The sequence below is a fragment of the Dryobates pubescens genome, chromosome 38 (assembly GCF_014839835.1).
Source record: "Dryobates pubescens isolate bDryPub1 chromosome 38, bDryPub1.pri, whole genome shotgun sequence".
NCBI classification, from domain to species: Eukaryota; Metazoa; Chordata; class Aves; order Piciformes; family Picidae; genus Dryobates; species Dryobates pubescens.
In genome coordinates this window covers 886,183-911,247 of record NC_071649.1, presented here as the reverse complement: position 1 = coordinate 911,247, position 25,065 = coordinate 886,183, and the positions used below count along the sequence as shown (strand labels likewise).

Below are 25,065 nucleotides of genomic sequence, written 5' to 3'. Positions count from 1 at the left end.
CTTCTGTGCTAGTACCAGCGTTTGGGTGAGGAATTCCCCCATCCCCACTGCTTGGAGCACCTGCTGAAGTCTCAGCCTTCCTGTGCCATGCCTTCACCACACTTCACAGACTGTGAGCTGCCAAGTAAAGAGGGCTGATGCTATCTCTGAGTCTCCTCATGTCCCAGTTTCCTATCTCCCTCATCACACAGGAAAAGGGGAGATGCTCCCTGTCGGCAGCAACGTGTTTCCTCATGACATGTAATGGTGACATGTCACGCAGGAAGGTCACTCTCATTTAAATCTCTCATGAGCTAAAACCAAGCCTAGGAGGAAAATATGCCATATTAATCCTCCCCCACCTTAGATTCACCCATTCAGTGCTACAGGTGTGGTATTTGTCTTGGCTTTTTACATCTCCCTTACCTCATCTCCCAAGTCTGTCTCACCAGTGGTCAGCATGCCTGGTTCTAATGCTGCATTAAATACAGGCCAAGGGTTGTGGGGGTTTTTTGCACCCCTGAAGAGGTGCTTATTTTTCCAAGCAGTGTTCAAAGCCATGGTGATTTTAGCACAATCAGAGGGTCACGCTGAAAGCCACATCCTGCTATCAGATACCTACAGAGACTTTGTTATATACCAGCAGTTAAAACAGAAGGAATGTTATGAAAACCCTTACCTCTTTTGTACAAGCATTACACCACATCAGTTGGTATTGAAAGGATACGTTCCTTAGTTCTGTCCTCTGGTCAGCCTGGACTCCTCCAGCTTGACAGAGCAGGAGCTGTTCACAACCACCACTTTGTGTGCAGTTCAGCTCCTTCTCCAGTGATGCCTTCCCAGCAGTCAGCCATAAAACAATGTCAGTCATTAGCTGGCCATAATGAAGGTTCAATGAAGCATCTGCCTAGGAAGGAAAAAAAAAAAGCTTTATGGTTAATATAGTAAGTGGAGAAGATGGCAGTGATCACATTCACATCTATCTTCATGATTATCTGTTTTATGGGCTAGAAAAAGCCCATCCTTCATGGGCCAGAAAAGTCTTCCACGAGTGGAGGCAGGCACTGCATCACTAGAATTCAGATGCATTTTCTTTTGTTCAGGAAATCCACTCTTCTAGGTCTTGGGCATAGACCTTCCACATGAGAAAGCATGCAATAAGCATGCATGCACCAGCCCTGGGAGTGCCCCCTGCTTCTGCTCCTGCTCTGCTGCTGTGCATTATTTTAGCACCATTTCCTTGCATGTATGAATGCCTCCAAATAAAGAAGAAAACCACCTCTGATAGCTGCCATATGGAAGGCCATGCAAAGTGACACAAGCCAGCGTTCCCAGTTCTGCTCTGCTAGATGACACTGCATTCAGAAGGCACTGACTGAAGGTGCTTTGCATAACAGCTTGAGCTATCACACTTCTATTTACATTTTTCTAAAGGGCAAGAATTCTCCACCCAATAACTCAGAGAATCAAAAAGAAGGTCCCACACACCTGGCATGGGTCTGCTAAGCTTCAGTCCTGCAAGAACTTGCAGACATCTGCAATTTGGGAAGGTATTTTATTATCATTGCACACAGCAATTGGGAAGCACCACAGTAACTCACTGGATGGCAAAGGAGGCATCACACTTGCCCGCAGGAGAGTAGATGGGAGGTACTGTACTCTTCATCCTTCAGTAGTTGGTCAGCTCTTCAGGGTTCAGTTCAGGGTTCAGCTGGCCTGCAGCCTTTCAAACATGTTCATTGATTCCTGTGCCACATCATGTGTTGAAGTTAAGAGTTATCTGCCAGTGAGAACAAATGGTATTTCTTACATCCACTCTTTTCACAGAATCACAGAATTATTGAGGCTGCACTAGCCCTCTGAGATCATCAAGTCCAGCCTAAGACCTAACACCAGCACCTTGACCAGACCATGTCACTAAGTGCCACGTCCAATCTTTCCTTGAACACTTCCAGAGACAGCAACTCCATCAACTCCCTGGGCACCCCATTCCAGTGTCTAATTCCCCTTTCCCTAAGCAAGTGCTTACTAACATCCAACCTAAACCTCGCCTGGTGCAGCTTCAGGCCATGCCCTCTGGTTTTGTCACAAGGTGCCTGGGAGAAGAGCCTGACCCACATCTTACTACATCTTCCCTTCAGGTAGTTGCAGACTGTGATAAGGTCCCCCCTGGGTCTTCTCCAAGCTAAACAACCACAGCTGCCTCAGCTGTTAGTAAATGTTGAGACTGGCCTGAGTATATCAAAGAGGTGCTCCTGACAAAGCTCCCCTACTGCAACATATCCAGAAAACTAAATGGATGCAAATGAGGGCTGGAGACCACACTAAAAGGTTTTTCAACTGTAAGAGGATTTCCAATGGCATGTGGTCACAGTCCTTAAATAAAAGGAAAGTAGAAGAAAGTATCTAAAATTTACAGTGAGAGTCACTTGAATAAATGTTTATAAATTTTATCAAACAACTCATCATTATGACAGTTTTCCATAAACCCTTGGAACAGGCAAAGCATTCACATTTATTTGTGGCAAGATAAAGATAATGAGTAACATGTAAAGTTTATTAACATTGAATGTCCTGGCACGGTCAAACTCGCATACTTTGATTGTTTAAGTTATGTTTTCTAAGAACTTTTGAGAAGTTAGCCTTAACCATAGGGAGCTTCTCCTTGCAGAAGCCCTCAAAACAATCCTCCTCAGAATAGAATAGAATTAAGCAATTGGATTGGAAAAGATCTTTGAGATCATCGAGTCCAACCCATCACCCAACACCATCTAATCAACTCAACCATGGCACCAAATGCCTCATCCAGGCTCTTCTTAAACACCTCCAGGGATGGTGACTCCACCACCTCCCTGGGCAGCACATTCCAATGGCAAATCTCTCTTTCTATGAAGAATTTCTTCCTAACATCCAGCCTAAGCCTCCCCTGGTGCAGCTTGAGACTCTGTCCTCTTGTTCTGGTGGTGGCTGCCTGGGAGAAGAGACCAACCCCCACCTAGCTACAACCTCCTTTCAGGTAGTTGTAGAGAGCAATAAGGTCTCCTGTGAGCCTCCTCTTCTCCAGGCTAAACAACCCCAGCTCCCTCAGCCTCTCCTCATAGGGCTTGTGCTCCAAACCCATTCATACAAACACAAAGCAAACGAACAGAGCACAAGGCAAACTGAATGGCAATGCCACCAGTACCTCAAACCGAAAAATACTTGAATGCAGCAGAAAATACTGCTCCAATATGGAGGCAATGGGCTGCCTTAGGCATCCACATCAAATATGCTAAAACAACCCCCAAAAAACCCAGAAGGAAATTATAACAGAAGTGCTGATGCTGCTTTTGTGATGGGATCCCAGCAGAAGCTATTTGAGAGGCCACAGGCCAGGCAAACAGAGTGAAGTGGCATCTGCTCGTATTCCCTTTTGTTGCTTAATAGTTTGCCTTCCAGAGATAATAAAAATTATTTTGTGTGACTTATGTGCTTTTGTGTTAAATTTACCCTCAAACATCTGCTTCATCCTGATAAAGGATAAGAGCTAATGAAATCACATGAAGAGGGGCATGCAGGAAGCACTTCTCTGTTTCCAATTTGTGAGACAAACCCAAACCTGCCTTTTGCCCTGCTGCTACTCTAGCTAATAAACACTGCAGCAAACGAGGAGCACTCAGAGAAACCATTGCCTCAAATGGAAGATTGACGACTGCAGATGAGGATGGACCCTCTCAGTACTAGAGAGACACTCTGCATCTGCAGAAATTCTCGAGCCCACCCTCCCACCCAAGGAAAGGCGATGCTGCTTCTGACAGATTTCTCCCTTCAGCCAAGATCCAGTTCAGAAGCAGCTGCTCCTACCACATGCAGAAAAGCAAAAGCTCACGGTTCTGCTAAAATACAAGTTCCTAACAGCATGCATCCTGTGAGAGCACCACTTCACCTACTGAGACTCTGCACTATGAGTTCATTCCTCTTACTGCTCGTCTTGTTTTACAGCAGAATTTCCCCCAGGAGTAGGTTTTGCTTTGTCTTGGTTGGTTTTTTTAATCATAGAATAGCTTAGGTTGGGAGGGACCTTAGAGATCATCTACTCCAAAAGCCTACAACCTCAGGCGTGAGGAGTGAAATACATCAGGTCTGAGCCTTCTCACCTTCACGTGGGTGCCCTCGTTCACACTGAAATGAGTGAGAGGAGACTAAGGGCCGTTAAGTTTAAGTCATCTCCAATAAAAAGTTACAGCTTGCGGAGAGGGGAGGCAAAGCAGCCAGCCTGCTGTTTGAGGCACTGGCCGGCAGGTGGCGGTGCGGGGCGAGCGGAGCCGCCGCAGGGCTGGCATCAGCTGGAGGCGCTCCAACAGCCACCCCGACCAGCGGGGCTTGGGTCGAGCAATCCAATCCATACGGCTCACATCTTGCTCCTACCCGAGCGAAACGCTCTGCTGGTTTGTCCTCAGAATGCGCTCCTTGCGTTGCTCTGGCTTTGGCTGTACAGGACACTCGCTTTTCCTGTCCCTGCAGCTAGCACAGCATCCCTCGTTTCACCTGGAAACTAAAGAGTTTTACATAGAACCCCCACTTATTGCTAATTTCCAGATACAAAGCTTGAGTGATTTACTGATTACTGTTTTCCTTACGAAAATTGGCTGTGCCACGTTACAGCTGGCATAGGTAAGAAGCCCTCTCCACTGTTTCTTCTTGGCTTCTGATCCCAACGAAGCACACTCCATTAAGCTTGAATCACCAATCTGTCCTACCAGCTGACAGCACCACACACATAGACAGCCATGAACTGACAATCACGAGCAGCCTTTTTCAGCTCCAGCTCTCAGGATGTGCTCCCAGAATCACAAAATAATTTAAGTTGAGGAAAAAAAAATAAAAGACCTTGAAGATCAAGTCAATCACAAAGGCAGCACTGCCAAGACCACCGTTACACCGTGCCCCTTAGCACCACAGCTACACATCTTTTAAACATTGTGACTCCATCCCTTCCCTGGGCAACCTGGTTTCTAGATAATATACAAGAGCTATCCAAGGTCGTCCTGCACTGCTGTGTTGAAACTTCTGCTGATTATGCACTTCGGGGCTGTTCAGTCTGGAGAAGAGAAGGCTCTGAGGTGACCTCATTGTGGCCTTCCAGTATCTGAAGGGGGCCTACAAGAAGGCTGGGGAGGGACTTCTCAGGATCCCAGGTAGTGATAGAACTAGGGGGAATGGAATGAAGCTGGAGGTGGGGAGATTCAGGCTGGAGGTGAGGAGGAAGTTCTTCCCCATGAGAGTGGTGAAGCCCTGGAATGGGTTGTCCAGGGAGGTGGTTGGGGCCCCATCCCTGGAGGTGTTTAAGACCAGGCTGGATGAGGCTCTGGCCAGCCTGATCTAGTGTGGGGTGTCCCTGCCCATGGCAGGAGGGCTGGAACTAGATGATCCATGTGGTCCCTTCCAACCCTGACTGATACTATGATACTATGATTTCCTAATGAGGAAGAGAGCCATTATTGAAGAAGCAGTACTATGACTGTAAAAATTATACTGATCTAGCCACCAATCTGACTAATTAAACCCTGGATATTCTGCATGTGCTTAAATTCAGAAGTAGGCAAGAGTACACACACAAAAAACCCACCCCTGAGAAATAAGCAAGCACACCAGGAAAAACGAAGCAGAACTTTGTTAAACCCCCATCTCGCCCTGCTACCAATTTGCTCAGGTCAGACTAATCTCAGACCTTTAGCAGAAAGAAAACACAGCCACTTGGCCAAGAGAGAAAAACAAATGTGCTTCCAGAAGGCAGTGTAATTCATCTACCTTTCTCTCAGCTATCTAAGGCTGCTCCAGGAGGAGATAAGAGCATTATCAAGTATGCCAGAGGTGGGCTTGCAGTATCATCACAGAGATCTGCAGCAGGTTTCTGCCAAACCCTGGAGTTCTCTGACAGTAGCATACCTCCAAATACATCAGTGAGAAGCATGAGGTGAGCAGAGACAAGGCACAGTATTTACATTGGGAAAGGATCAGTCACATGGCTTGTATACATTAGCAGGTTAAACCCAGGGGAGGCAGCCGAACAGCTCCTGACCAAAGCAAACAATTCATTAACAGTTTTAAGGCTCCACAGAATTTTAAACACGTGTTTACATGTGGTGTGCACTATTGATATTAGGGCATCTTCAAAAGGAGCCTCTGAAGCCTGAAGGTAGTGGCTGGCAGGCATTTGGCCACTGTGTTTAGTGAGAGGCTGGTTGGTGACAAACTATTTTCAGAACAGAAATCGTGGCTTGGGGGGGGGGTTGGGGTTTTAAACTAAGCCAAGTCACTTAAAACTCTAACAGGGGTTTAAATGAAGCCAGTTTGAAAAATACAGAGCAACCCCTCTACCAAGCCACTTAAAACCCTTAGCTGTTTTTTAGTATGGTTAGGTTATGATCAAATTGGCTTCAATGTGCTCACATTGTGGCCAAATTGAAGTCAGTCTGTATGGCTGTAGTGCAGTTTGCATCAGCATGGAAGTCCACCAATAAATAAGAGAGCTATGATTCAACAGAAGGAACATCACACTGCGCACTGTCCTCACAGACCACATCATTTAGGCACTTCCCTGGGAAATGTTCACACCTGAGTGTAGCCTTGATGAGGTCAATGGGAATAATACCATCATGGGCATGTGTTGCAGGACCTCCCCAGAGGAAGCCAGAATGTCACCACCCAAAGTGAAGTGATGGCAGTGCTGGGGTGCCCCTGTGGTCACATTCACTCTGTGTTGGGTCACCACCTTGAGTGTATAAGACTCCTTCCTTCTATGTAGTCTAAATCTCACTTCTTTTGGTTTAAAGCCAGTATCCCTTGTCCTGTCACAACTGGCCCTGCTTCCCTGTAGGTCTCTGTTAAGTACTTCTGAAAGGCTACAATAAGGTCTCCCCAGAGCCTTCTCTTCTCCAGTATTGAACAACACTTCAACATTCAGCCTGCCCCCCCTAGTGGAATTGTTCCAGCCCTCTGATCATTTTTGTGGCCTCTTCTGGACTTTAACAGGTCCCTGTCCTCCCTGTGCTGCGGACTGCAGACCTGGACACAGCACTGGAGGTGGGATCTCACCAGAAGGGAGTAGGATCATACTCCCTACCATATCCAGCTGAGAACAGTCCACCCTGTTTAGTTAGCCTTGCATCCGACTGGCAGCAGAACTAAATGGATCCACAAACTCAGCTAAAGAGCTGCCAGTGCCTAGGGTCTCCCAGGCTTTCTTTTGAAGCCAGTAGTTTCATGGAAGCCAGACAGAAACCAACCCAAACCTGAAAGTCTCCAGAGAAAAGGCATGAGCCTGCCCCCGCTGCCTACAGCCTACACTGCATGACTTGGCTGGCACTGCTGGGGTGGCTTCCTTGAGAGACACACAGCATGGAGCACCCACAGGGTGTACCCCGCAGCCTTTGCCTAAGAAATCATCCAGGATGGTGCTTCTTAACCTTCACAATTACTTTTGTAGATAGATTGGTGTGTCCCCCCCCCCCATAAACGTTCACATCAAGAAAGAAGGATATCATAAAACAGCTCCCAGAACTGAGGGCTTCACCATCCCATGGTGCAGCTGCTTTCAGTTCTGTTGTGCCAGAAGTAATGGACTTCAAGATCATTTCTGTGCATCTTCATTTGTAAGTGAAAAACCCTCCTCACACCCCAAATGATGCTGAATGAGCATTCCACAAACCCACACTAGTGGCCATCCCTTACAGAAAGCAAGGCTCTGAGTGCTAGCCCCTGCTCACCATGGTTCCTCACTTTGCTTTCTGATCCATGCCAGCTGGATGACTGCACAGCCCAATTCCCAGAATGCAGGGGTTTTGCTTGCTATGAAACAACTCAAGAGGACAACAATCAAGCCTGGGCTTTGTAATGATAGGATTTCAAAAAATGGCCATTTATTTTAAAACAGCCTTTGTGGTTTGTAAAGCTCCTTCTGCAGAGGCACAGAAGGCAAAATTCATTTACTTTGCACAGGCTTCTTGGCTGCTGGCCCAAGTGCAGAGCGGGATTAAGACAAGACAGTTTGAATTCACATGATGCAAACTAGAAGAAAGGAGGAAGAAAAGGCAGCTCTGAAAGCTGTACTTTGTTTCCTCCTAGAAGGTGTAATGCAAACTAAGGATTTTTTTCACAGCTAGCAGAATCCATCTGGATTGCAAAGGTATGAGCACGGCAGCAGATGAACAATAGCTCTATTCACCCACAACCAAAGTCTCCCAGCTTGAAGTCTCACCTTCTGAGCTCCCAGACTGAGCCCCAGCCCCTCCAGTTTAACTGAGGTATCTAAAAAGTGAGCATAACACAAATTATCAGGTCCTTTGACAATGAAGTCCTTAGCAAGGTCAAGGGGAGGGCCTGAGCCAAGCCTGTCTGTAGTACCCTAACCCAGAGACATCCCCCATGGGCACACAGTGAAGATGAAGAGAGAAATGGGAATCCCTAGGGAGAAGCAACCCCCTGTTAACACCAGTTTAGGTTATACCTGGTGCTATAGTTTACAAAGGGCAAACTTCTTACACTTTGTTTAGCCTGTAGAAAAGGAGGCTCAGAGGAGACCTCCTTGCCCTCTACAACTACCTGAAAGGAGGTTGTAGCAAGGGGAGGCTGTGCCTCTTCTCCCAGGCAACAAGTGACAGGACAAGAGGAAATGACCTCAAGTTGTGGAAGGGGAAGTTTAGGTTGAGTATTAGGGGAGGAAAAGTCTTCACCAAAAGGGTTATCAAGCCCTGGAACAGGCTGCCCAGAGAAGTGGTGGAGTCACCATCCCTGTAGGGACTGAATAGTCATGTAGATGTGGTGCTGAGTGACATGGTTTAGCAGTGGACTTGGCAGCGCTGGGTTAGCAGTTGGACTTGACGATTTTCAAGGTCTCTTCCAAGCAAAACAATTCTCTGATTGCATGATAAAATATATAGAAGGGAGCCAGACACCTCTGATGGGAGCCAGGCAGAGGCACAGAGCTGGGGAAATCCATGGTGAGTCTTGAGGGATGCTGGCACAGCCTGAGTGCAGTTGTCTGCTGGAGCAGGAGACTTACCCTGGATAAATAAATCTGAGCATCCATGCCTCTGCCCTGTTCAGAAGCAAAGAGGAGACTCTGCATGCTGGGGAGTTCAGACTGGGGAAGAGAAAGTTCCAGGGAAACGTTAGTGCAGCCTTTCAGGTAGCCTGTAAGAAAGATGGGGACAGACTTTGGAGCAGGGCCTGTTGGGACAGGACAAGGGATACTGACACGACACTGTAAGAGGAATAAGCAAGATGTTTAGTTACACTGAAAGTGATAAAACACTGATCCATGTTGCCCAGAAAGGTGGCAGATGCCCCAGCCCTGAAACGTTTTGGGTCACATTAAAGGAGGCTCTGAGTAACCTGATCTAGTTGAAGACATTCCTGTTCACTGCAGGGGGCAGGGAATAGATGGCCTTTAATGGTCCCTCTCAACCTAAAACTTCCTATGATTCCATGACTGCCCCAATTCCTATTTGCCAGACTCACAATCTTCTCACCACAGATGGCAGATGGCCAACAGCCTAGCCCCAGGAAATAGAATTAAATAGAATTAACCAGGTTGGAAAAGACCTTTGAGATCATCGAGTGCAGCCTATCACCCAACACCATCTAATCAACTCAACCATGGCACCAAGTGCCTCATCCAGGCTCTTCCTAAACACCTCCAGGGATGGTGACTCCACCACCTCCCTGGGCAGCACATTCCAATGGCCAGTCTCTCTTGCTGGGAAGAATTTCTTCCTAACATCCAGCCTAAACCTCCCCTGGCACAGCTTGAGACTGTGTCCTCTTGTTCTGGTGCTGGTTGCACCTCCTGGCTACAACCTCCCTTCAGGGAGTTGTAGAGAGCAAGAAGGTCTGCCCTGAGCCTCCTCTTCTCCAGGCTAAGCAACCCCAGCTCCCTCAGCCTCTCCTCACAGGGCTGTGCTCCAGACCCCTCCCCAGCTTTGTTGCTCTTCTCTGGACACCTTCCAGCGACTCAACATCTTTCTTAATCTGAGGGTCCCAGAACTGGACACAGGACTCAAGGTGTGGCCTAACCAGTGCTGAGCACAGGGCAGAATCACCTCCCTGCTCCTGCTGGCCACACTGTTCCTGATCCAGGCCAGGATGCCATTGGCCTTCTTGGCCACCTGGGCACACTGCAGGCTCATGTTGAGCTGGCTGTCAACCATACCAGTACCCCCAGCAGGCACAAGAGATTAAGGAGAAGGGTGCTCCTTTTGCTTATGCCACGTGGCTGTTTGAGTTGGGTTTTTTCCTGAACAAAAGCGTCCTCTGGCCACTCTGGTGAGTAAATTTACCATTCTGGCATCTGGTCCACCACACCCACTGGGTGCTGAGTCAGAGTTACACAACTTGGCTCCTTTGAGGCAGTTTGATCGGCTCACCTCTGCCTCACCACGCACTTGGGAATGAGGAGCTGGAATGAGAGTTAGCTATCAATAGGAGTAGAAGGGATACACTGAAGGAATATTTTGTCTTGGAGGACTGTAGGAACACCTACAAATTGGTAGCAGCAAGACAATGACCACAGAGAGATAAATGAGTTTCCATCAGGAGTCAGCATGGCAATGATCTGATAGCAAACTCCTACACATAGAATTGTTTGGGTTGGAAAAGACCTCTGAGGATCATTGGGTCCAACTGTCAACAGTTATCACAAAGCCTTGCCCAGCACTACTATAGCAACCCAAATAAACAAACATACAGGTAAATGCCACAACTCACTTCCTATTAGTTCCAGAGGGATGGACGAGCCTGTGCTGCTGGTGAGACCTCTGGAGTCTTACCTTAGACTAGAGTCAGATTTATCCCTGCCCATGGCAGGGACACCTCTCCACCAGACTCAGCTGCTCAAGGCATCATCCAACCTGGCCTTCAACATCCCCAGGGAGGAAGCAGCCACAGCCTCCATGGGCAGCCTATTCCAGAGTCTCACCACCCTCCTACTGAAGAGCTTCTTCCTAAGATCCAGTCTAAACCTCCTCTCCTCTCAGCTTCAAACCATTCCCGCTTGTCCTGTCTCTAGACACCCTCACGAAAAGTCCCTCTGCAGCCTTCCGGCAGGATCCCTTCGGCTATTGGAAGGCAGTTCAAGGTCCCCCCAGAGTCTTCTCATCTTGAGGCTGAACACCCCCAGCTCCCTCAACCTGTCCTCACAGCAGAGATGTTCCAGCCCTTGGCTCATCTTTGTGTCCCTCCTCTGGACTCACTCCAAGAGCTCTGTGTCCTTCTTGTGACAGGGACACCAGAACCGGAGGCAGTATTAGAGGTGGGGTCTCAGCAGAGCAGAGCCAAGTGGCAGAATCCCCTCTCCTGCCCTGCTGGCCACACTCCTCTTGCTACAGCCCAGGGCTGTAGCAGCCCAGCTTTGCCTTCTGGGCTGCATGAGCACAAATGATGGAGGGGTGGAAAAGCTCTTGCAGAAATGGTTTCTCTGGCTGGTGCAATGCTTCTGACCAAGCAGGACCAAACTGTGATTTTGTGACTCTCAGCTGTTGCATGATCAAAACCGTCCAGCTGAAGGCAGGAAGCTCAGCAGGGCTTAGCAATCAGCTCCTGTCTCAGCATGCTGTGAACTGGAAGCTGAAAATGAGTGGCCAGGTTTGAAACAGTGGATCTGAATGAAAAAAAGCAAGAAAGGTTAAATGTCCAAACTCTGCTACTCCCTGGGATTTATTTGCTGGGTTCTAATTTTAACCTTGGTTAGGCCAATAAAAGGTATCACATCACTGTCTGGGTAGCTGTCACACACACACTCAAAAAACCCCAGTGCAGCTACCAACTTCCCTCTGTTGGATGACATACTTGGGCAACAGACCTTCAAACACAAAACCAGCTTCAACTTCTTGAGAGCACATTTGGTTTTCCATTCACTACTTCCACGATGCTGAAAGCGACGTTATTCACCCCAGAGACGAAAAGCTGCACTGAGTTTTAAAGGTTTGACTGAAGAAAACCTTCCTTTTGCTGCAAGTTTTAATTCTTTCAGGATTTTGAAGCACGCCTACAAAGCAGCTGCTGGGCAAAAAAACCACCAATTTAAGGTCAGTGAGGTCTGGTAAGAAGCAAAGCAAGAAAGAAATTTCATTAGAAGACTGCAAGAATGACTGCTCCCTACAAAAATGTGGTGAGAAGGAGGAGGAAAAGCAAAGGAAGGTCTCCTCTCCCCATGAGATGAGCTAATGAATGATGAATGTGGAATGACTTGGTTAAAGAGACAAGAACAGAAAAACAAGATCAATCCCCAGTACACTAAATGTTCACCAGCTGCGACCTGTAACCACCTTCTCAAGTCTTTTCCACTTAGCTCTTGCCAACCTCACCAGTAGCCCTTACACAGAAGGTCACTCTTCGCCTGTTCCAGGCCTGCTTGCCTGCAGTGAGGAAGCATCATCCACTTCTGCTCAGACCTTGCTCTTGGTCTCTTGTCACTGGTGTGAGACTGGACAGGTACAAATGACACAGCAGTGATAAACCATTCCACAAACCAGAGAAGCCCCATCCCTGGAACCATTCCAGCTCAGGTTGGGCTGGGCTCTGAGCAACCTGCTCCGGTTGCAGTTGTCCCTGCTTACCACAGGGGGATTGGACATTTAAAGGTGTTTTGTTACCCAAAACGTTTTATGATTGATTGGCTAATTCTGCAAGGCCAGGCATATTGTCCAGGTCCTTCTGTGGTTGTCTGGCCACAGAACCATTCATTTTCACCCAAGGGTACCAACTGTGGGGGCACAGGTGAGGCAGGATTCCTCTTCAGAGGAGACTACCTTCTTTGTGGCAGCTCTGCAGAAGCTTTAGATTATGGTCCTGCTGGGAATCCAGCTCCTTGGGCCTCTTCTTCCTCCTCCCAGGCCCTCTAGTTACTGCCTAATGTTGCAGCTCCTTACAGCTGAAATACTGCTGCTGCTCAGAGCAATGGGCAGAACACTACCCTCACAAATCACACATCTCCAACTGTTTATACATGCTCTAAATGAAGCAACTTGACTGGTTTCCAATATTTATGGATCCCAACTGCCTCCACTTCATGATCATTCAGGGGAAGAAAAAGTACAATGACCCTCTTTATGTCTCTGGTAATTTCATCCAGCCATGATCAGAATACATTGTGGGCATTTGAACCAGCTGTTCACCACAACTTCAGATACTCTCTACATCTGCCAAGATGCTGTGGAACTGGTCTATCATTTCACAGAACAGCTCAGGTTGGAAGGGACCTCAGAGATCATCTCCTCTAACCTCCCCACCATGGGCAGGGACACCTCTCAACTAGACTCAGCTGGTCAAGGCTGCAACCAACCTGGCATTCAATGCCCCCAAGGGAGGAGGCAGCCAGAGCCTCCCTGGGCAGCCTATTCCAGAGTCTCACCACCCTCATACTGAAGAACTTCTTCATAAGATCCAGTCTAAACCTTTTTAAACACTTCCAGTGATGGTGACTCCACCACCTCTCTGGGCAGCACATTCCAATGGCCAATCTCTCTTGCTGGGAAGAATTTCTTCCTAACATCCAGCCTAAACCTCCCCTGGCACAGCTTGAGACTGTGTCCTCTTGTTCTGGTGCTGGTTATCTGGAGAAGAGACCAACCCCCACATGGCTACAACCTTCTTTCAGGTAGTTGTAGAGAGCAATAAAACACATTCCTCCAGATGAGCAGCTTCTATGCAGCAAACAGCTGGGAAAGGAGAAGGACAGAAGTAATCATTGGTGATACTATTGACCTCAACAAGAGAGAAGATGGGCAAGTAGAGAGAAGGGTCAGACTTTGAACCAAGCCACAATCAGCAGCCTTATATAAAATCAAACTTGTGTTGAACGCTGGTCTACTGGAATCTTAGAATCAATTCTCATAGAAACACTGCATTTAAAACCATTTCCAGCTTGGGTGACTTTGGCTAATGCTGAGTCCAACCCTATAGAGACTGAGTGTCTCAGCCTCCCAGTTGTTTTAACAGGACCTAAGGGCACTCTGTCCCATCAACAGGATCCAGGGTGGGGCACAAGCCCTGTGAGGAGAGGCTGAGGGAGCTGGGGTTGCTTAGCCTGGAGAAGAGGAGGCTCAGGGGAGACCTTCCTGCTCTCTCCAACTCCCTGAAGGGAGGTTGTAGCCAGGTAGGGGATGGTCTCCTCTCCCAGGCAACCAGCACCAGAACAAGAGGACACAGTCTCAAGCTGTGCCAGGAGAGGTTTAGGCTGGATGTTAGGAAGAAATACTTCCCAGCAAGAGAGATTGGCCATTGGAATGTGCTGCCCAGGGAGGTGGTGGAGTCACCATCCCTGGAGGAGTTTAGGAAGAGCCTGGATGAGGCACTTGGTGCCATGGTTTAGTTGATGAGATGGTGTAGGGTGATAGGTTGGACTCAATGATCTCAAAGGTCTTTTCCAACCTGGTTAATTCTGTTCTATTCTACAGTGATGGAAACTTTGAGCTGCAAAGGAAAGAATTAATCTGAAAAGAGCATATGAAGGCAACACACAAATACTGGAGGAGCCATATGTCCAGCAGGTCTAGGGAACTTCTCCCCCTCTACTCTGCCTTGCTGAGACCACACCTGCAATACTGTGTCCAGTTTTGGGCTCCCCAGTTCAAGAGAGACAGAGACCTGCTGGAGAGGTCCAACAGAGAGCCACAAGGATTACTAGGGAACTTGAGCATCTCCCCTGTGAAGAGAGACTGAGAGCCCTGGGGCTGTTTAGTCTGGAGAAGACTGAGAGATATAGACTGACTGTCTATCAATATCTGAGGGGTGGGTTCAAGTGGAGGGGGCCAAGCTCTTTTGGGTGGTGCACAGCAATAAGCCAAGGAACAATAGAGACAAACTTGAACAGAGAACATGCTCAACATGAGGAGAAACTTCTTTCCAGTGACAGAGACAGAGCCCTGGAGCAGGCTACCCAGGGAGGTTGTGGAGTCTCCTTCTCTGGAGACTTTCAAAACCTACCTGGATGCATTCCTGTGCAGACTACCCTGGGTGATGCTGCTCTGGCAGAGGGGTTGGACTGGATGATCTCTGGAGGTCCCTTCCAACCTCTGATGTACTGTGAGACTGTGATATGCTGCAAGGGAGTAAATGAACAAAGCACGAAGGGAGCAGATGCACAAGGCAGCATGATGTCAAGGGCTAACAACGAGCAAGGCTGTGGGAAATTCAAAGTTAATTTCAAATCAAGAAGCCATACAGGAGCTTGGTCTCAGGAGTATATCATATATTTTACAGAATCCTTGCAGCAGTTGGGGGTTTGTTTGGTTTTTCTTTAATAGTTGAGTTATAAACAGGATATTCTGATAAGAAGGAAAGATTCTTGTTGAGTATGATGCACAACCTGTAGTTTTTTCTATGCTGGAAGGACTTCACATAGAAATACAATCTCCACTCAGACAATTTCTCTTTATAGCAGTAAATGACTCTTTCTAAGCAAGATGTGGATATTGAAACCTATAATGATGTGTGCCATAGAGGAAGCGCTGGAGAGGAGAAACAAAGACAATACAAAGTGAACCCCAGCCCTCTGACAGTAATGTTGCTTTTCTCTGCCATAGCTTAATAGTATTTGGAACACAAGAATCAATCTGGGCCTGGAAACCACAGCCCTAGTTTGAACTCAGTATTGTGTTCAAAGCCCAAAGCATCATCAGAGCCCAAACCTCCAGATTTTGGTCATCAGAGCAGTAATTGTTTTAATCTGTTTCTTCTAAATTGCAACAGCACATGAGAAGGAGAGGGGAGAGGCGAGGGGGAGAGAAGGAGAGGCGAGGGGGAGAGGAGGAGAGGCGAGGGGGAGAGGAGGAGAGGCGAGGGGGAGAGAAGGAGAGGCGAGGGGGAGAGAAGGAGAGGCGAGGGGGAGAGAAGGAGAGGCGAGGGGGAGAGAAGGAGAGGCGAGGGGGAGAGAAGGAGAGGCGAGGGGGAGAGAAGGAGAGGCGAGGGGGAGAGAAGGAGAGGCGAGGGGGAGAGAAGGAGAGGCGAGGGGGAGAGAAGGAGAGGCGAGGGGGAGAGAAGGAGAGGCGAGGGGGAGAGAAGGAGAGGCGAGGGGGAGAGAAGGAGAGGCGAGGGGGAGAGAAGGAGAGGCGAGGGGGAGAGAAGGAGAGGCGAGGGGGAGAGAAGGAGAGGCGAGGGGGAGAGAAGGAGAGGCGAGGGAGAGAGAAGGAGAGGCGAGGGAGAGAGAAGGAGAGGAGAAGAAATAAAATGAAAAAGAAGCCCTTCAACAATAAAATCCAGAAAGCAAATTCCAGCCAGCAAATCAACTCTAGGAACAAAGCAGGACGAACATATGTGTACTTTAGGACTCACTTTAGAAGCTGCATCTCACAACACTATAGCACAAACACAACAAAGTTGCCATGAATCACAGCCTGGTGGCTTTTCAAAGCATCACCAAATTCTTTTGAGAGAGAGATACACATAAAACTAACCTCTATAAAATGACCATTTAAAATTATTACCTTCTCCCTCCCTCCCCCCCTCCCCCCCCACCTCTGTGAGCTACCTAACCCACAGAAAATTCTCCTAGCCATGCAGGCAGGCTGCATATTAAAGCTGAGTGGAACAGCTGAGCAGGCTTTGCTCTACAATCCTGTCCAGCACAGTTTGCTTGGCCAGCAGTATCTGTCTTGGCCTCAGACACGTGGTCAATGAGAACCAAACGCTTGGTGCCCCTCAACTAGCAATGTTTCCTTCCACTTTTTCAGTTGGCCAACTCTCTGGCTTCTAAACTTCCTGTTACTGGCCACATATTATTAATTATTTTTTTTTTTTAGTTTATTTTTTGTTTTCCCCAGCCAAAAAGAACTTTCAAAAGTTCAAGCTACATTTGAGAACTGCTAAGAATTACTTTACAATATTTCCTCTTAGCCTGCTGCCTAAATGACTGCGTTTCAATGACTTCCTTCCTCTGAATTAGCTGCACTGTTTGAGGGAAGACTAAGCCATTTTTACTCAATGCAACTTTTAGCTCCTGATGATGCTATCAAATAGCACAACTTAGCATGATCTACAAAGGGGTCACACATTACTATTACAGACAGTTCCACCTTTTTTCTCCTTACCTCCTCTTTATTACCACTAAGTTTTCCCCCTTTCAGTAAAGCCTTTCTCCTAAGACTTCATCTTATAAAGCATGGAGCAGCAAAGGCAAGCAGGGCTGCTTCTGAGCCTTACATCTTCAAATGACAGAAAATAACTTCAATAAGAGCGAATGATATAATTGACCTGAGTGCCTCCTTGTGTACCCTCAGCTCCCAGGCAGCTCTGAGCACTGAGATCACATTCAATCAGGGTACTTAAGACAGAGTAATACACTTCACAGACCTCTGCAAGCCGTGTGCTTTGCAGCTCTATTGCACACCTACAGCCTAGGATTCTTTGGTCCAGGAATGCACACCATTAAGGTGCAGGCTTCCAGTGGTAACTGTGGCTTGAGTTTTCTACATCACCTAGTAGCCACTGACAAGAAGACAAAAGAAGATTTGAGATCTATAGTTAAAGTTTAAGCCTAACAGCTACAGTAATCGATTCGTTCTCCATGGGTTTTCTTTGGTCACTGAGGTGTGCACAGAGACTGGGAGGAGATTATTTTATTGTGCAGTTTTTGCAGCGCAGCAGGGGACACTGACAATGGGGTGGACACCACCCTCCAGACACAAACCACGGGGGAGGGATCAGAGTGAAGACAACTCAGCCAGCAGAATCGCTCTGTCACAAGCAGGGGGTAGGAGTTTTCCTTCCTGGGAAAGCAGCAAGATTTCTGGCCCCACGACGTGTAGGTATCTGAGGTCTCCTGGAGGATGTAAACATTTTTATTGGGAGTTGTTACTCACTTCAGTCCTCAGGGTATCAGTGGCCTTACCCAGTTCCCCAGCCACTTAGCTCTTCAACAGCTAGCATGCTGAAAAAGGCTCCACAAAACATGGCTATGTCATGAGTCAGAGTAGGAGCAGTGGGTTAAGCAGCAGACACAAGTGATGCAAAGCTTCTCCTGTTTCAGGGGTGGATGCAACAAGATTGCAAGTAGATATGAAGATGATGAAAGCTGGTAGCTTAAGACATCCTGAAAAATAATGTCTTGTTTTTTATAGAATCCTTTGGTTTGGACTGGACCTTTAAAGGGCATCTAAATCCAATGCCCAGTCAGTGAGCAGGGACATCTTCAACTAGACCAGGTTGATCAGACCCCCATCCAACCTGACCTGGAATGTTTCCAACGATGGGGCTTCTACCACCTCTCTGGGAAGCCTGAGCTAGTGGTTCGCTACACTCGCTGTGCAAAATTTCTTCCTTCTACCTGGTCTAAACCTCCTCTCTTTTAGCTTAAAACCATCACCCCTTGTTCTATCACAAGAGGTCCTGTTAAATAGATTGTCCCCATTTTATAAGATCCCTTTAAGTACTGAAAGACCACAATAAGGTCTCCTTTATCCACGAATCAAGCTAGCAGAAACTACAGCAACTCTCACAGGCTCAGCTGAAACAGCACAGAGAAAGTTGAAGGGACCTCTCCAATAGCTGGAACAGGAGTTGATGAACACCTGTTGAGGAGACCAACAGAGATGTAGAGACAGCTCATGGGGTCCCATCAGGAACTACGCTGAGACTAGCAATGATTTCTTTATCCACCACCCAAAACACCACAAATTGAATTCTGGTATGAACCAGCAACAGCCAGGAGAGGCCTCTTTCAAATGCTTGCTTTTACACTTAACCCAGGTCTCAGTTATTATCCATCCCAACTTTCTTATACTGATATCTCAACTAATTCTCAAGAATCCAGCCTGATGCTTCCAAACCCTAGACCACAATTCTCTCCAAGGCCACCTCAGTTACCGGCTGCTGCATTTCAGGCACCTTGCATGAAACTGACTTTCAGAAGGCCAATACTCAGCCCTTCCTGAAAACAACTCTCAAAGCACCCTGCAGCCAGATTAATACAAATGAAGGCACTTCAAAATTGCTCCTTACTTTTGAACAAACCTCAGCCACAATGAGGACAAACTGATTGCCAAGAAAAACAGAACTCATAAAAGGTCACCAGAAAAAGATCCATGTGCTGTGCTGTGCCCAAGCTACTGACACTGTAAACTTTATTCACATTCATAGTGACATAGTTAATGGCAAAAGGGTTTGCCCTTTAGATCCAGTAACCATATTTTACTTTCTATCTCTAGAGAGCAGAAGTCTGTATAAGCAGTGAGAAGGGAGGAGGGGGGTGGGTGGGGGGAAAGAAAGTTTGATGGATCACCAGGGGTTTTTTTCTTCTGGTGGTGAATTCAGCTGTCTGGAATCATGACTGTTAGTACAGGAGGAAACGAGATAGTTATCTCGTGTCAAAACTGTGATATAACAAATGTGAATATAATCTCCAAGGGAGGTACAGTTCAGAATCTCTCTTTTTTCTTTTCTTTTCTTCTTTTTTTTTTAAGATAAAACATATCCTGAAACAAAGGTTGTCTTTTAACTACATGTAAACAGTCTTTGATCAATCAACTGAATCCTTAGGAAGGGCTGATGTATTGCAAAACATAACACAACACCCTTACCACACTTGGGTGAGTGCTTAAACTTTGCTCAAAGAAAGGATTCTAGTAGTTGGAGACCCAACCAGAATGAGGAGAATTGAACTTTTTCTTTGGTTGGTTTTGGTATTAAATTAGCACAGTCCTCTCCTTCTGGAAGCTGCAATCGGTACAGAGCACAATGGGATCAGTACTGCTGCACTACAAATGCATTTGACATCAGAGAAATTCCTTCTGAGGGTTGTCTTGGGATTTCATGGCTTTTCTGCTTCCTCTGCTGCATCTCCAGACAAACCTGAAAAAGAGAAACCAGAAAGGAGATGCATAAGCATCCAAGGCACTTGGAGACAGAGTGCACTACACTGAGTCCATCAGCTGGTAAAAGCCTTGATTATAGCTGGAGGAAACACTACATCACGTGCAGAACAGTCAGGATAGAAATGCTGAACTTGCAAATCCAAGCACTCACAAGTTGAAAAAAAAAACCCCAACCAACAATTAAGGTAATAAAGGCATTTTTATATGAGCTCTCTTATGCATCTGAAGGATGATGCTGTCTGTGTTGTAAAACGACAGACTACTTTTACATCACACACAAAAAATGACAGAGAACAAGCAAGACAGTCCCTCCAACCTCCTTGTGTTTTTCCTGCCCATTTCTTCTAGGTAAAATCAGCAAACCAATTGCAAACTCTGCAAATTAGATTCCAAGAAATATATCCACAAGGATTTATTTTATTTTTTTTCAGAATAAAATAAACCAGGTTGGAAGAGACCAAGATCATCAAGTCCAACCTATCACCCAACACCATCTTATCAATTAACCACGGCACCAAGCACCCTATCAAGTCTCCTCCTAAACACCTCCAATGATGGTGACTCCACCACCTCCCCAGGCAGCACATTCCAATGGGAAATCACTCTGTGTAGAACTTCTTCCTAACATCCAACCTAAACCTCCCCTGGCACCCCTTGAGACTGTGTCCTCTTGTTCTGGTGCTGCTTGCCTGGGAGAACAGACCAACCCCCACCTGGCTACAACCTCCCTTCAGGTAGTTGTAGACAGCAAGAAGATCTCCCCTGAGCCTCCCCTTCTCCAGGCTAAGCAACCCCAGCTCCCTCAGCCTCTCCTCACAGGGCTGTGCTCCAGACCCCTCCCCACCTTTGTTGCCCTTCTCTGGACACCTTCCAGCATCTCAACATCTTTTCTAACCTGAGGAGCCCAGAACTGGACACAGGACTCAAGGCGTGGCCTAAGCAGTGCTGAGTACAGAGGCAGAATCACCTCCCTGCTCCTGCTGGCCACACTGTTCCTGATGCAGGCCAGGATGCCATTGGCCTTCTTGGCCACCTGGGCACACTGCAGGCTCATGTTCAGCCTATTGTCAACCAGTACCCCCAGGTCCCTTTCTGCCGGGCTACTCTCCAGCCACTCTGACCCCAGCCTGTAGCACTGCATGCGGTTGCTGTGGCCCATGTGTAGAGCTTGGATGTGTTAAGTCTCACACCGTTGGACTCTGCTCATCAGTCCAGCCTGGCAAGGTATTATTATCATTAACTATTTTTTTTCCTTTTTAAATCCAAGACCAACACTCTGGGCAAGGGGCAAACTGCAAACCTTTTGTATTGAAGATAACTTCTGCCTCAAACCGAGAGCAGGAGTTTCCTAGTTTCAAGTATCAGTTTAAGAGAACAAAGCACCTTAATCTTTGCAATAATGAACCTGACAGAATTGGAACAGTGGCTTAGAAACTCATAAAACACTGCTTGGAATATTCTAGGGGTGAGGGGTGGGGTGGTGGGGAAAGCCCAGTGGATAATCACACAAATTTGTATGCACACATACTTGCACGACCTGAAAGTTTAACTCAGCAGTTTCTTAGACGTCCATTATTGATTTAGGTTGAAAATGGTTTAACTTAAATCCTTTTTTAATGAACACAAAGCAATCCAAACTAAATTGGCACCACCTCCCAATTATACAAGAATTATGCTAATTAAAATAATACACAGCTTTTATGGGTTGGGGGTTTTTGGGAGGGGGTATTTTTTGCCTTCCAAGCCATCTCTGAAGGCAGCTGAAATACACACACACACACACAGCGAAAGGAAATGATCCAGCAGGTCAGCAGCATAAAAATTGGAGTGCCCAGCTGCCTCCAGTTGCCTGACAGCCCAACAATCACATTCCCACAGAATTTAGCACCCACAATCTATACAGAAAGCATAACAGAGTTTCCTTTAGATTCATGCAACTCCACACCGAGCAGAGCACCTGGGTGTGTTTTGCAGGTTTCATTTCGCTCTGTCCACGTTTGGTGCTTGGGGATTTCAGTATTTACAAGAGTTTTCATATGACTGATGGCACTGAACTGAAGAAACTTTATCTCGAGCTTTCAGACTGAAGGAAAACATCAGTGAAGCTAACAGGGGAGGAGATCAAGGATAAAATCACCCAGACACAAAAGACTTGAGGCAGTAAAATTTCAGCAACAGCTGGAAGCCCAAGGCCCCCAAGGGGCTGAGAAGTTTCCCTTAGTGAGGTCTCCACTCATTTTTTTTTTTTTGCTGTTGTTTAAAAAAGGGCAATTAAAAATACCATGTTAAGAGCTGTCTTGGGTTTACAAAGGTCAGCCCTCAGATGGTAGCTCTTTTGTTCAAAATTCTTATCACACAGCACATGCTGGGAGGCCAAAAAAAGACCAGCAGCAGGTCCCATCTTGTTTCATTACTGATCCAGAGGAAAGAGGCTGGTAGCATGATAATTAAGTATGTGGATTATAAAAACCAGGATGAGCTACAAATGCTGGAGAAAAGGCAATATTGCTCTAGGACTAAGAGATTAACAAAGCTGAGAGAAGACAAAAGGAGACACCACCTGAAATACACCGTGGAAAGAACAGTCTCAACCACAGATGCTTGCTGAGGAAAGCCCTGCAGAAGCAGCACAGTGGAAACAGCTGTCAAGCCCAGGCATTTGCAGTGCAATACCCAATGCAGCTCAACACAGAGCTCAGAGTGAATGCTGCTCCTGACTACACAGCTTTGTTGAGACCACATCTGGAGCTGTTTACAGCTCTGTGCTGCATAAAAAGGTACTGCAGAAGATCTTACTTTCCCACCATATCCAAGGAAGAGAGTTTGCCAGTACCATGAAACTGGTTTCTGTACTCTTACAAAAGATGGACACACAGAGTTCATAGAAGCATGCAGGATGGAAAATACCCCTGGGATCATCAAGTCCAACTATTGACCCTACTCTGCAAAGTTCACCCCTAATCCATATCCCCAAGCACCACATCTAAACCATCTTTAACCACATCCAGGGACGGTGACTCAACCACCTCCTTGGGCAGCCTGTTTCAGTGAGTTCAGATGAGAAGCAGCTAAAAAGGGGCATGATTATGGTCAGCTCTTTGTAGCTGAGGAAAACAGCTGCAGATGTACCAGAGACCACCAGGCATTAGCTTTGCCCACTAAGATGCACACTCAAGTGCCCTCAACTGCAATACATCTGGGGACTGGCTAGAGAACATCTAAGATGCATAACAACTCAGAAATGAAGGTTTAGAAAAATATTAGAGGTTAAAAAAGAGAGATCTTCATGAAAAAATCCCTCAGTGCCACATCCAGCAGGCAGCCAGTCACCAGTGGTGTCCCCCAAGGATCAGTGCTGGGCCCCATCCTCTTTAATATCTTCACTGATGATCTGGATGAGGGGATTGAGACAGTCATCAGCAAATTTGCAGATGACACCAAGTTGGGAGCAGGTGCTGGTCAGTTAGAGGGCAGAAGGGCTCTGCAGAGGGACCTCGACCGACTGGACAGACGGGCAGAGTCCAACAGGATGGCATTCAACAAGTCCAAGTGCCAGGTGCTGCACTTTGGCCACAGCAACCCCATGCAGAGCTACAGGCTGGGGTCAGAGTGGCTGGAGAGCTGCCAAACAGAGAGCGACCTGGGGGTGCTGATAGACACCTGCCTAAACATGAGCCAGCAGTGTGCCAAGGTAGCCAAGAAGGCCAATGGCATCCTGGCCTGCATTAGGAACAGTGTGGCCAGCAGGAGCAGGGAAGTCATTGTGCCCCTGTACTCTGCATTGATTAGGCCACACCTTGAGTCCTGTATCCAGTTCTGGGCCCCTCAATTTAAGAAGGACATCAAGACACTTGAACGTGTCCAGAGAAGAGCAACGAGGCTGGGGAGAGGCCTTGAGCACAGCCCTGTGAGGAGAGGCTGAGGGAGCTGGGGTTGCTTAGCCTGGAGAAGAGGAGGCTCAGGGGTGACCTCATTGCCCTCTACAACTACCTGAAAGGTGGTTGTAGCCAAGAGGGGGTTGTTTTCTTCTCTCTAGCAACCAGCACCAGAACAAGGGGACACAGTCCCAAGCTGCACCAGGGGAAGTTTAGGCTCGTGGTGAGGAGAAAGTTCTTCACCAAGAGAATCATTCATCATTGGAATGTGCTGCCCAGGGAGGTGGTGGAGTCACCGTCCCTGGAGGTGTTCAAGAGGGCATTGGATGTGGCACTTGGTGCCATGGTCTAGTCATGAGGTCTGTGGCGACAGGTTGGACTCGATAATCTTTGAGGTCTCTTCCAACCTTAGTGATACTGTGACACTGTATACACCCTATATATCATATCCTAATGTGCCTTTTCCTTCATGAGGCTGAAAACCTAACAGGTTAAAAACTAAAATGTAATGATAAAATTATAAACACAAGAATGCATTTGAGCCACAACATAGTGCCTGAGAGGTTTCAAAACCTGCTATTGCCACTGGCTTCTGACAAACAAGCCTTGTACCTGTGCCTACAAACTGCCAAGCCAAAGAGAGCAAAATGAATGGTTACTTTCAAACTCCTGAACAGAGTGGATCCACTAAGCCCTAGTGCATTAACTGCAATTATGGGCTGGCAGAACTGAAGGAATACAGCAAGATTTGCCCCAGTTCTACACAGCTTTGCCTGACAACACTAAACATGGCTATAAGGAACCCGGAATGCTTTCCCAGGGATCAAAGAACTGCCAGGAGTAAACTGTGGGAGAGGTGAGCTGACAGATGATGTACAGACTGAATCTATTTTTATGGCAACTCCTAAATGGGAGGCCACCTAAAAGCATGTCTTACAGTAATCTGCCTTCCTGATTTGACCCTGAATTTCTGCAACATGAAGTATTTATTAGTTATCTAGGGGTACACAATGAATTTCCCATTGATCTGATGCATGCTAGATCAGAACAGGTGAGATGATTAACAGCAGAGAGGTTTATAATTAGTAGATTCTGATAAGCTTAGGCAGATCCTAATACGGAGCACAAAAATAGATCAAGGCTCCTCATTTCACAGGATCACAGAAGCATTCAGGTTGGAAAAGACCCTCAGGATCACCCAGTCCAACCAATAACTCCACTCAACCAAGTTCACCCCTAAACCATATCCCCAAGCACCACATCCCAACCACCATTAAACACATCCAGGCCTGGTGACTCAACCACCTCCCTGGGCAGCTCATTCCAATGCCTGACCACTCTTGCTGGGAAAATTTTTTTCCTCA

At 47.1% G+C, this 25,065-nt stretch overlaps 1 protein-coding gene across 1 annotated transcript in view; it reads right to left on the bottom strand.

Moving 5' to 3' along the window:
* Window positions 1-19,034: 19,034 nt before the first annotated feature.
* BBS9 (Bardet-Biedl syndrome 9) overlaps window positions 19,035-25,065 on the bottom strand; it is a 290,732-nt gene continuing 284,701 nt past the window's right edge. Inside the window, exon 23 of the mRNA XM_054177165.1 lies at window positions 19,035-19,803. Within this exon, the coding sequence (XP_054033140.1) occupies window positions 19,763-19,803 (41 nt within the window). The 3' untranslated portion in view covers window positions 19,035-19,762. The remainder of the gene's footprint in view (window positions 19,804-25,065) is intronic.